Source organism: Lampetra fluviatilis, chromosome 24 (assembly GCF_964198595.1).
Source record: "Lampetra fluviatilis chromosome 24, kcLamFluv1.1, whole genome shotgun sequence".
NCBI lineage: Eukaryota > Metazoa > Chordata > Hyperoartia > Petromyzontiformes > Petromyzontidae > Lampetra > Lampetra fluviatilis.
In genome coordinates this window covers 12803611-12816882 of record NC_136298.1, presented here as the reverse complement: position 1 = coordinate 12816882, position 13272 = coordinate 12803611, and the positions used below count along the sequence as shown (strand labels likewise).

The 13272-nt window shown below is 58.1% G+C and overlaps 1 protein-coding gene across 1 annotated transcript in view; it reads right to left on the bottom strand.

Annotated features, from left to right (window-relative positions):
• LOC144941182 (mitogen-activated protein kinase kinase kinase 1-like) overlaps window positions 1-13272 on the bottom strand; it is an 89912-nt gene that overhangs the window by 34886 nt on the left and 41754 nt on the right. Inside the window, 9 exon segments of the mRNA XM_078867747.1 lie at window positions 2911-3264; window positions 3960-4158; window positions 7336-7417; window positions 8039-8160; window positions 9212-9360; window positions 10491-10607; window positions 10935-11129; window positions 12314-12556; window positions 13048-13234. Of these exon segments, the coding sequence (XP_078723873.1) occupies window positions 2911-3264; window positions 3960-4158; window positions 7336-7417; window positions 8039-8160; window positions 9212-9360; window positions 10491-10607; window positions 10935-11129; window positions 12314-12556; window positions 13048-13234 (1648 nt within the window).

Here is a 13272-nt window from a genome sequence, read left to right as displayed (position 1 = left end):
GTGAGTGGGGGGATGAGTGGGGGGGTGAGTGGGGGGGTGAGTGGGGGGGTGAGTGGGGGGGGTGAGTGGGGGGGGTGAGTGGAGAGGTGAGTGGGGGGGGGTGATTGGGGGGGTGAGTGGGGGGAGTGAGTGGTGGGGGTGATTGGGGGGGTGAGTGAAGAAGGTGAGTGGGGGTTGAGTGGGGGGACCGCACACCCCCGGCGCCCTCCCACGCCGCGCCCTCGCGGACCACTCGGGGAACTCTGCGAGACCCTCCCTCCCTGGCCGTCGTCTCGTGGCTGCGAGCAGCGCAGACGCAATGCAGACGGCCCCCGCGTCCCCACACTTTGACACGCACGCCTCGCAGCGCCGGGAGGCAGACTCCACGTTGCTGCGCCCACGCACAGCCAAGCGCCGAGCGTTATCTTTGCCGCACGCTTTTACAACTGCCGTTGATTGATGGGCGGCATTTCAAGACATCCCTGGTGTTTAAACATCACAAAAACCTCAAGTGAGAAGAGATAATTCATGTTCACTTGCAAGGCGAGGCAAGTGAGCTGGCACTACCTTAAACTCGGGGCGTTAAAGGAGGAGCGCTAACCGTGTTCGGAATCCATGACCGGTTCCTAAAAGTCAGGAACCGGTAAACAACTCCAGTGGAATATTGGTAACGTTTCTTAGTGATGAAGTTCAAGCATGTTACGTTTAACGCTGTAGACTCTTCTTAGTGCGGTAAACTGGTTTGTACCATTATTTGGCGCGGTTACCGGTCATGTAGGAAAGCAATTTTCACCACCTGACCTTAAATAGGAGCCATTGCTTGACAACACAAGGCATCTAATTATATAAAGCGTTCTTTTCAGGACGAAGCGTTATTGACGAATGCGTCATTCTCGTGAACTGCTCGTGCACCGCTGTGAGTGCAGTATCAGCGCAGAGTGTTTGTATCGGAGTGAGGGTTCTAATTGGGCGATCGCACATTGATATCAGTACCGAGTCGGTGAACAACGGGGCTCGACTCATCATCGCTCAACAATGGTTCTGAAGCTCGCGGCGCACGCATTGAAGAGACACGCGCAAGCACTGCACAGCCCCGTGTAAGAATTCTTGTTTTAAAATGTGTTGTACGTTGCGTATCATGGGTGTCCATCACCCCTGCAGGGGCTATAGAACCGCGGTATGTTCACAGACATGAGAAAGCAACTACTTCAACGTCACTGTTTTGCGTTGATGATGATGACGAGTTATAATTTCGCGTTGTAGCCAATCCCGAATTATATCGCGCGATTCTGTCGGCGAACGATTTCCCCACGGCAAACTGAGATGGGGGCAGCACTGTCGGAGGCTTCCAAAAGCGTGTCAGCAAGGGGAATGCATCGTGCATCCACAAATGATCTTACGCAACAGCGATCATCGCTGCAAAATTCTATTTTAAGATGATGTGCACCATCGATGGTGTCCATTCCAACCTGGCAAAGGTCATCGTTTATATTTAATTATTATCTCACGCGGAATAACAGCGGGATCTCTTTATCTACACCCTGAATCAAAAACACCAACGGACGATTTCATCAGCTCCCTTTGCCAAATCTCAAGCAGGAACCGGTCTTTAACAAAGGAAGATTATTTTAAGATTTGTCCTTTACAGACACTGATAAGACGAACAATGCGTGGAATGATAAATCCATGAGTTCGTCATTGTTACTTCCGCAGCGACGCTAATGATTATGATTTGTGTCACGTGTTATGGAGTTTTATCTAACAGAGAGGGTCCTTCCACATCAACGTCTGGCAGTTCACATGCATTGGTTCAGGCAGTCACATGTCTCTGCTGGTGAGACACCGAATGTCAAAACCGGTCCACAGTTCTCTCGTGTTGAGCTAAGACTGCTTAAGTTATTCACTCGCAGAAGGCCGCGTGCGGCCGATGGGTTCTGTAAAAGTTACTTTCACATTTTTGTTACGTGAAGGGGAACAGTTTCCGAGTGTTCCTCCGGTGACTGCTCACCACCGTGAGAGCCCCACGACGGTAGCGTCGCAGCTTTTGAAGACGGCGAGGAACAGAAGTGGCCGGGTGGCCGCCAAGACGGCTACGAGAACGACGTCCCAGCTCGAAGCAGCGCAGCTGAGATACCGATCGCAGATTAAGCACCAGAAACGGAGTTCTCCACCGTACGGAGCCCCCAATCTTTATCCTGGTCGCTAGGTTTGCCTCGATGTCATCCTTGACATCATCTACCCCGTATTTGGGTTGGTAGACGAGAACCGCATCATTTTGATTTCGCGACGGCGATAGGCGAGGCGTCGGAACGATGCAGAAGCCAGCCGATGACAGCGACCGTGTCGGGGGACCCGAGCACCACAACCCACGCAACTTGCACCCTTGGCAAGGACATTAAAGGGCACTGCTGTAAAAAATGTTTTACCGCATTAGAAGGGTTGACAAGTTTATTGGTGTAACAATAAGGCACCTGAAGCCTCTCTCAACACAGGGCAATAATTTCCTCCTCGCTCACTCTCCTGCAACACGGCAAGCGTGGGAACAAAAATAACCTTTACGCCGCTCGGCGCTTGCAAGCAAGGTGGACATTCGTACCCACCCCTCCATCCCCCCCACCCCCCACCCCCCATGACGCTCCGAACCCAAACTGGGCCCTGGGCAGCTGCGCCGCACGAGCCTGGGAAGGGCTCTCTACTTCCCTCGCTCTCGACGTGGGCCGCTGTCAAGTTACCCTTCCGGACGTGTCCTCTGCTTAACGCACGCGCCGCTCCGCGCCCGCAACGCGTTGACACCTGGCACGGCGCGGCTCCCACAGTCGACGGCGTGCCACACGGAGTCTTCGCGCGCAAAGCGATGCGCAATTCCCCCACGAGCGGTCCGACCACGCCGAGCGGGCGAGCGACTCCCCCGTTTCCGCGCGCGGCACTCACCAGCGCGGCGACGTACACCTTGTACACGGGGTCGGCGCACACCAGCGCCAGGACGCTGCAGCAGCACCGCACCACCGTCTCTCCGCACATCTCTCCGCCGGCTCCGCCGCCCGCCGGGCCGGCCGCCGCGGTCGCCGCCGGCGTCGGCCCCCGGGCCCCGGGCCGGTCCGCGTGGCCCCCCGCGGCCACGGCCGCCCCCCCTGCCGGCGGTGCCGCGGCGGCGCCGCCCGTGCGCACCTCCCCGTTGGCCAGGAGCAGCGCGCCGCTCACGTCGTGCCACAGCCGCCGCAGCGCCATCTCGCGCACATTCCAGTTGCGCGAGAACAGGCAGCTCACCAGCTCCATGCCAAACACCTGGCCCGCACGCACAAAGACAAAGATCCCCCGCGTAGCCATTAACAGACTGTCGGGGCAAGCGCCGTTAGCGAGTGGCGCCTATGAAGGTCGGCATGGCACACGAGGGGGTGGGTGGCCAACACCACGCCCGGCCGCCTTTGTCTCCCAAGCGGCGATGATTACACACCGTGCCAGGTACTCGTTTGAGGTTGAATCGACCTACAGGAGGCCCAGGACCGTGCAATGATGCGTCGATTCGTCAACATCGATTCGTGCGTGGGAAAATCTGATTTTAAATTTGTTGCGTGATCTCGGCAACCATTCGAGGCATGGCTGCCACAGCGGATAAATTATTAATTTAATATTCTCGTGAATCGAATCACCGAATCGTGACAATGCTTCGAATCACAAGGGTGTGAGTTGGGAGTTATGGGGAAGTGTGAGGACAGCATGGAATACATGGAGAGGAAAGGTGTGAGAAAGATACAGCCAGACTTAAAAAATGGAAAATACATAGAACAGGTAACTTAAAACACGTAGGTTTTCACAGTCCTTATTATTCTTATTCATAATAGGTGCTTGGGTGAGGCCACGTAACGATCTGAGCCGATGTACATTTGGCCAGATCACTGTGCGACCTCGCCCAGAATGTCACAACGAGCTACGGGATGGCGCCACGCGGTGCGAGAGACGTGGGCTCTAGGCAGTGGCACCTGGATCCAGGGCTGCGCGAGCTCGCGGTACGCGACGGGGATGGGCTGCACGCGGAAGTTGAGCTGCGTCGCGTCGCCGTCGAGCAGCGGCCGCCTGGACGTCTCGGCCTGCGCCACGGGCGCCGGCGAGGAAGAGGAGGAGTTGGGGGCGGCCGCCTCCACCGCCGCCAGCGCCGTCGCCGCCTGCGGGGCCTCGAAACTGAGCACCGCGCGTGGGAGGGAGGAGAAGACGAAAAGACATGAAGCCACGGACCGAGATCTTCGTCGCGGCAGTTTGCTTTTGCGGCAGCGGCTTCGAATATCGGCAACGCTGATGTGTTTTAGGGTCGTACCAAGTGTCGTTTGGTGCGACATCTGAGCGGAAAAGCCTACGTGGGTAGTAGTAGGGGTAGTAGTATCGACAGACGTGTTTAGAGAAATTCCACGCGTGGCCAAAACTCAAACTAGAGTCTCTCTTGCATTGGGGAGTGCAATTCAAAATAATTGTGGACGACTGACTTGAAAGACGTTTAATTTTACTTTATCCGAGGCTGCATCATCAGATAGTGCCGGGCCCCATATGCCACGACCCAGCGCCCGCAGCGGGCGGCACTTCATGCCGCGTGTGAGCGGAGGAGGTCACCGGACAGGCGGACCGGGTGGGGCCTAGGGAATGGAGCCCGTCAGTGACCAATGCCTGAACAAATAAAAAAAATGTTGGTTTTAATTCCTGCTCTGAGAATGAAGAATGTTGGTTTAATCGAGATGTGACACAACACCCGTTGGCAGAGCTTCTAAAAGGTGAGTCTCCAGGGTGGATGAAAGGATCCATTGAAGTGACTTCGGAACATTTCCGTGACGTCATCTTCCGGGGTGGGGGCTGTTCTCTGACACAAGCTGGGCGCGCTGGCCACTGCAAGCATCTCACTCTCGTTACATAAAACTACGCACACATTTTTTATGTAAATGGGAGAAGAAAAAAAATCAATGATGACCAACATAATTATACCATGTGGACAACACAGGGTGTGGGTGGGAGCAGCGCCCCACACACCCCATCCCCCACACTGGGGGAATAACTTCTAATCAGCGTTCATAATTGTGACGTAAATATGCAAATGTCTCGAATGACTAAAACACAACAGATATCTTGGCAAGGAGCCACCAATTCTCACCGGAGCTGCTCTGGTCATATTTGCTTAATTTTTTGGTGAAATGTTTTGCACCACGTTTGCCGTAGCGTCCCGGCACGGGCGGGGCACGGTGCTGAGCGGCTCAGGAAAGAAGAGACCGAGGGTGCGGACTCAGGCGCATCGTGTCAAACCGCAAGGCACAACCCGAAAGCACGCCCCAAGCGCGACCGCGATGGCTGGCGCGCGATCGCGCGCCAGCCATCGCGGCGGGCGCTTCGCTTAGCGAGCCGCCCTCGCCCCGGCTGTTTCCTGCGAACGCGCGCGCACGTAGGGCCACGCACGCGTGCCCCAACGCGACAAAACTGCAAACGTGTGCGCGCGCACACACGGCGCTCGCACGCGCAAACAGCGGTGACACGCACGCACGCACGCTGGCGCGAGGCCACAGCGGCCCGGTTCACTCCGCTCCTCTCCCGGAGAGTGCCAGGTCTAACCGCCCCGTGAAAACGAGCACATGGTGGGATCGTCGGAGACGAGTTTAGAGGGGGAAAATAGTTGTGGGGTGTTTCTTTGCTCAGTGACGAATTGTGCAGCTGGTGTACCGCCTGCCTAAAGAGCAAAACACAAGCACAAAAATAATTATTGAATTACCCCTGTAGTTCTGAAGTAAAGAAAAGTAACAAAGAAGGTGCACCACAGTGCTTGAAAACGCTTCTCTGCTCGTTCAGCCAAACGGAGCGTCCCGCTGACAAAGAACGGAGCGTTCCGCTGACAAAGGGCGGCAGCTTTTTAGGCACCTTCAGTTTTAAATAAACGAGTGTGAGAACCAGGGGCAGGTCAACGCCCGCAAACGGCATTCCTGAGCGCGCGCAGCGACGAGGAGGAGGCCTGTGTGGGCTTGACTGCGAACCTGCGTCTCCACTGCGACGCCGATTGCTGCCTCCCCTCCCTCCCCCGCACCTCCCCCCTCCTTCCGCCCCTCCCCGTCCTGCAGCTCCACTTAGCCGCGAGCGCCCGCCCGCCCGCCCGCCCACGCGGCCCCGCCGTGGGAACGCGTCTGGGGAGAGGCCTCCGCGTCCTCCGGCTCGGGCGGCGCCACTTCGGACCCCGCTCGCAGGGGGCACGCTTCTTCTGCGTTTGTGGTCGAGGGTGGAGCGGCCGAGTGAGCACGTGGAAAAATGCGTGCCTCTCCTAGGTTGACTCAACCCCAAAACGAGCACCTTCGCGCGGTGCGTCAACGCAAGAGGATGCTGGAGGGGTGCGGCGCTGGTAGGGGTAGCCACCAGTTCGGTTTGTCTGCTCCGTTCCGGGGAAATAAGCGAGCCGGTAAATCTTCCCAGGACATTACCAGTCCGAGTTTTTGGTCAATTGTGGAATAATGTCCCACTCAAGATGATGCACGTCCACGTAGTTCTCCTCCCTTGCGGTATTGTGAGATATTCTTCTTTCCGTGATACATCCCGATCTTTATGTCGAAGGGGGAGCGAACCTGGCACCTGGCCGCCTCCTGCTTGACCCTCATGAGCACCACGTTTCCAGCAAAGCCTCGAACACACGCGACCTCTCTTGTGCGTCGCCGGTCAATCAATCAATGACCTTTGTCAGCAGGTGACAACCCTCACGCTTGTTTGCTAAGTGTATGCATTCCTGGCTGACAGTTCTGGTAAATTCTATTTATACCTCAAGAGTGTTTTTTTTTACATAAGCTCAACCGGCACTCGCTAATACCAATGATGTCTGCTTGGAGTGCGTCAATGCTCGATCGCAGCGGATCATTAGCGAGCGTGGACCGAAGCTCTTGTGCTGAAGAGCCGGCGATGGGACCTTGTGTGTTTGTAACTGGTCATTCGAGCGAAGTGGGGGTGGGCAAAGGAGCGATGGAGGAATGTTGAATGAAACGTGACGAGCATCGAAGGCGCGAACGCGGCGTCGTCGTCATTCTCTGTGTGCGCAGGGGACGTGCGCCCGCGATGTCAACGCGATGTCGCTCGGGGTCGGCGGTGGGGGTGGGGGGGTAAATGCTGTGCGGAATCTCGGTCAGAGTTGAGTGAAATTTAACAAACACGCAAGCTGAGGACCTGACACACACACATGCAGCTCCGCTGCCGGCCCTCTTTGGAGTTGCACTAAAGAGCGGAAGTGAGGCATCGTCACCGTGTGGGGCAGGGAGGTTTCTTCCCCGGTCCCCGCCCCGCCACCACTACGGCGACGAGTTACCACGACGACGAGTTACTACGGCGATGACGACGATGCTGGTAACCCACCAGGGAAACTCGTTGCTCTTCCACTTGGCTCGGCACAGCGGGCAGATGAGCGCCTCGCGGTTCCTGCGGCACTCCTCGGCCCCTGCGAGAGACACAGACGGTGCCACGAGACTCACCACAATCAGTACCACGAAGCTCACCACAATCAGCACCACGAAGCTCACCACAATCAGCACCACGAGACTCACCACAATCAGCACCACGAGACTCACCACAATCAGCACCACGAGACTCACCACAATCAGCACCACGAGACTCAACACAAGCAGCACCACGAGACTCACCACAATCAGCACCACGAGACTCACCACAATCAGCACCACGAGACTCACCACAATCAGCACCACGAGACTCACCACAATCAGCACCACGAGACTCACCACAATCAGCACCACGAAGCTCACCACAATCAGCACCATGAGACTCACCACAATCAGCACCACGAAGCTCACCACAATCGGCCCAACACGAGATTCCTACGCTCGCCCTACGACCCTCGAATTGTAGTGACACTTTTATTCAATTGAGAACTCATCATCTTCATCAAACAGCAGCACGGAGAACCCGAGTGACTGGGACGGCCGGGTCGACCTCGCACCGCACCCCAGACACACGGCGAGAGAGGACGGGTTCCGTGGCTTTGTGCGGCCGTGTCCGGACGGACCGGGAGAGGGAGACGGGCACGCGGAGGCGGTGGACTCACAGATGGACATGCAGTGGTGGTGCAGCTTGTTGCGGCAGCCGTCCTCGCACACGGTGAGGCTCTCCTCGTCCAGCATGCCGAGCAGGCAGATGGGGCACACCTGCTCCTCCTCATCCTTGCCACTGCACACGGCACCGCCGCACACGGCACCATCAGCGTCGACGCAGCGCCAGCGGCGCCTACGCACACCGTGTCTACCGCTGTGGTGCTTGCATACAGAGACTCAGAACTGTTTTTTGGTCTCATGGTACGCGGTAATGGGAGCTTAATTTGCGTGACGTAACGCAGTCACGTGACGTAACGTGGTCACGTGACGTAACCACGTGGGGAAAGAATGTGGCGACGGGACGCAGGGCTCGGGCCACCGATTGGCCGTGGCACGACTCTTCGGAGCGGCAGCATTCCGCACTGCACGGTGCAGACACCCATGGGAAAATAATGGTGGTGCAAGTGTGTAGAGCGGTCTGGCACGAGCGTGCGGCACGGCACAAGCATGTGGTGCAGCGTGAGTGGTGCAGCGTGAGCGGTGTGGTGCAGCGTGAGTGTGCGGTGTGGCGTGAGCGGTGTGGTGTGAGCGGTGTGGTGCAGCGTGAGTGTGCGGTGTGGCGTGAGCGGTGTGGTGTGAGCGGTGTGGTGCAGCGTGAGTGTGCGGTGTGGCGTGAGCGGTGTGGTGTGAGCGGTGTGGTGCAGCGTGAGTGTGCGGTGTGGCGTGAGCGGTGTGGTGTGAGCGGTGTGGTGCAGCGTGAGTGTGCGGTGTGGCGTGAGCAGTGTGGTGTGAGCGGTGTGGTGCAGCGTGAGTGGTGCAGTGTGAGTGGTGTGGTGTGAGCGGTGTGGTGCGGCGTGAGCGGTGTGGTGCGGCGTGAGTGTGTGGTGTGGCGTGAGCGGTGCGACGTGAGCGGGGTGGTGCAGCGTGAGTGTGCGGTGTGGTGTGAGCGGTGTGGTGTGAGTGGTGCGGTGTGAGCGGTGCGGTGTGAGCGGGGTGGTGTGAGCGGTGCGGCGTGAGCGGTGTGGTGTGTTGTGAGTGGTGTGGTGTTAGCGGTGTGGTGTGAGCGGTGTGGTGTGAGCGGTGCGGCGTGAGCGGTGTGGTGTGTTGTGAGTGGTGTGGTGTGAGCGGTGTGGTGTGAGCGGTGTGGTGTGAGCGGTGTGGTGTGAGCGGTGCGTTGCGGGCGCTACCTTTGCTCGGGGTGGCTGGAGGCGGTGCTCTGTGCGGCCGGGAGGTGCGAGTTGGAGAGGCGCGACACGAACTTGGTGATGGTGCTGCGTGACGGAGCCTTGATGCGCGAGCTCCTCTTTGTGTGGTACTTTTGGAAGAGACTCTCCACCTGGAGACCACACCCGCACAGATCCCTCGTTCAGCCACGCAGCGCTGAGCGGCGAGCACCTATCAAGGTGGACATGGAGCCCTCTAAAGGGGTGTGGGTGTTGGGTAGTACGATGCTTGATCATTTCTGCCTTCCCAGTTCCCAGTGCTGATATTTACACTCCACATCAGGTATTGATTTAAGGCTGAGGCAACCAACAGGAGGCCACAGACAGGCTCAGATACCGCTTGCCACTGATGTTTTCCATGGCTTAAAAATGTAATCCAGGCCACCGGGAACATAGCCCAGTGCACTAACCACAAACCACGGCGCCTGTGCCATGCCAGGTGCAATTTGAGGCCACGTACGCGCACGCACACTCACACACTCGCACACTCGCACAAACTGGGCCGTCCGCAAGCCCAGTTACGGCAGGCTCGGCGGCAGCTGCCCCGCAGCGTCGACGCCGCAAGCGCTCGCGCGCTGCCTCACCTGACACGGCCGCTGCGCTCGTGCGTCAAGCTCGGCGCTCACTGCCCCGTGGGGGGGGACGAGGCGGGGAGGAGGGGGTTCACGCCGTGAGCTCTGTCGCCGTCTGGCTGCTCACGGCTATCGAGTGGTACGACGCGACCCTCAGAGTTCGCTCAGCACAGCGCGGGTAACAAGAACCACGTGCGGCAAACGGCGGCAAACGTCCTGAACGACGCCGGCTCAGGATGCTGAGCAGACGGTCGTTCATCTTGGCAGTGATATTTTGAAAGACCACAAATTTAAGTGAAAACGACGCACAACAACAATCGTCCGCAGGGGAGGCATTAGGTGGCCAGCGTGCTCTAAGCAAGTGCCTGGAAAGTCCGGTTGTTTCTCTGCAAAGTTTAAACTGTTTAAAACTTTTTTTATTTTACCAGGTAAGGCCCCACTGAGCTACGCACCTCTTTTCCAGAAGCCACCTGGCCACACGTGATGGCTTCTCATCACGTGGACATTTACAGCAGCCAAATACTCCAAGCGAAGGGTCAAGGGAAGAATGCGCAACTCTGTTTAACGTGTAAAATAGTGAGAACTTTAATCCAGATATATAAATAAATATTCTCTCTTCCACCCTGCGGCGAAGTTGTTTGCGTTGGACCACGGCAGCAGCGGGGAGGCACCTCGAAGTTCTTGAGGGTTTTCCTCCACAGCATGGGGTCGCTGGGCTCGTTCTGGAAGACGCGCAGCATGACGAACATGACGTGGATGCAGAACGTGCCACGCCCACAGCTGCACGTCTGTAGGGGAGGGCAGCGTACGGAGGACAACGCACACACGCGCACACACACACACGCGCACACACGCGCATGCACACACACACACACGTGCACACACGTGCACACACGTGCACACACACACATTACACGTAAACCTCTGGAGACTATTTTTATATGGCCCACCCTTGATTCTATTCCTTGTCCCATCTCCCTCAGTTCACTCTAAAGACTCCCCCCCCACAACTCCACAGCCCCCCGCACCACTCCCCAGCCCCCCCCACCACAGCCCCCCCATCACTCCCCAGCCCCCCCCCCACCGCTCCCCAGCCCCCCCGCGGGGCGACGCACCTGGGGTCCGATGAAGACGCGGAACTTGTTGTCGGGCGAGTCTCCCCCGATGAGGAACGAGTTGGGTCCGATCTGCTGCAGCAGGTAGAGGCGGGCGCGCATCACCTTGCTCACGCGCCGCTGCGTCTCCTCGGGGCTGTAGGGCGAGCAGCCGTCGGGCGACGGCGCGCGGCGCGGCGGGGTCACGCGGCCGCCCTGCGGGGGAGGGGGGGACGAGGGGGCGGCCGCGCCGCACGTGAGGGGTTAACGCCGGGCGCGGGAGGCCCGAGGCTCGCTCGTCTCCCGCCGCTCTCTCCGGGCGGCGGTGAAGTGCGCGGAGCGGGGAGGCTCTTCCCATTTCCAGAGCGGAACGCTTCTGATATTCTTTTTGAGCCATCAACAATGAAAGATTCATCGTATCGTTTCGACACTTAACCCACAGGCTCTCAACAAAATCCTACTTTCTGGACAATGGCCTCTTGTGGGTTATCTAGTTTGCATCACTCTTTTATTGGTTTGTTCCACAGCCAATGGCAAGCGGGCCAAGTCTATCAAACCCAACAGAAGTGCGCCCAGACACGGCCATTAACCGCGGGGCACGCAGCCTCTCATTCAATCCAGGAATCTCAGCACAGGAGACTCCTGGATGAGATTGAGCAAGGCCTGCCCTGAAAAAATGTACATTAAGCCACTGGCACAAAGTTGAGAGATTAAAGCTGCTTAAACGCTCGGCTGAGCTGACTTCCTAGTGTTTCCTAAAAGCGTCTGCATACCGAGGCGTCCACATCGTAGGCTCTTGAGCCTTTTACTGCTCAATTACATTAAGAATTTGCATGCCAGTTTTCAAATAAAATGCCGAGGGGCAATTTATTTTCATTTATTTTTTTGCCGTGAGAAAGGAATGCGCGGCGGTACTGTCTGACCGTATCGCTCCCGCCAAACATGCGTCAGATTATAGAGAGCTGGACGTAGGTGGTACTATTTCGCCATGGCGAGTGCAAATGAAAAGTCTCTTAGGGAAAAGGTGTCAAATTATAGGACAGCGGGATTACAGAGGTGTAGCCGTTCCGGGCCGCAAAGCCGTTGCAGAGAGAAGCCTCTGTGAGCCCGCGCAGCCGGTGACGGAGGAGTTTAAAAGGTCAGAGTCTACGACGCCCATCACGCGTGCTGTGACGTTTCACGTGGTTGTACAAATCACTGAGACGATGCTCAATTCAAAGAGCACTCAAGCCGACACATTATGCTCCTAGTCACACTTTCAGATCGGTAGTGGCCTTAACTTGTCACACTGCTTGACTCGGGAACTTGATTCCAAGTCTCACGGATGCTTCAGCACCCAAAACTGTACAAATCGTAGAAACGAACGTGACCACGGCTCCTCCCGTGGGCGCGGGTCGTACCAGCGTGGGGGAGGCCCTGCGTCTCCGCTCGCCCGGGGAGCCGGGCTTCTGCGCCGAGATCCTGGGCAGGGTCCCCGGTGGCGACGTGTCCCCGGGGGCCCCCGCGCCGCCCCCCAGCTGGGAGGGGCTGCGGGGCCTCCGGGCGGCCGCGCGGGGCGACGTGCGCGCCGTCTCGCCCACCGCCTCCGACAGGGCCCGCTCGTCCTCGCCCATGTCCAGCTTGAGGGGCAGCGGCTTCACAACCTGCGACGACGCGCACACGCACGCACGCACGCGCATCGTCGGGCACGCTCACGGCTCGGGCCACGTGTGTTTATCACTACAACTGTGAACACGACGTGAGTTTACCCAGGAGAGCCTCACTCAGTCTCAAGACTCTTTTTCAGGACGCTTCTGCCAAGTGTTCCCAGTAGTGGCTGCGAGGTTGTTGCTGCTGCTGCCGCGAGGAATCTCAATTGAGTGATTTCCAGGAACATTTTCAGCGTTGGGACGTTTGACCAATAACAGTTACACTTGACGTGTATATTTAACTATGGGAGTAGGCAGGAGGAGACCCATGCAGAAAAGGGGGAGACCGTACAAATTCCAGACAGAAAGGCACCCGAGTCGTGAATCGAAGCCAGACGCTTCTTGCCGTGAGTCACGAGTGCCGCCCTGCCCGGTGCGAGGCGGTCTCCGGTTGTAAGCGCGGGGGGGGGGTCCCAGGCCGAGCCGCGTGCCGAGCGAAGCCTCACCATGGGACCCTTGCGGTTCTGTCGCTCCAGCCACTCGTGCTTCCAGGCCGGCATGCACGTGGCCTTCAGCTTCTCGCGGATGAGGCGCTCCTCCGGCCGGTCCTCCATCTTGGGCAGTGTGCGGGGGGTGTCGCGGCCCCCCTCGCCCCCCGCACGAGGCCCCTCCCCTCCGCCCTCCGCCGCTACCCTGTGGGAGCGAAACGAGGGACGGCGTTGCGGCAAGGC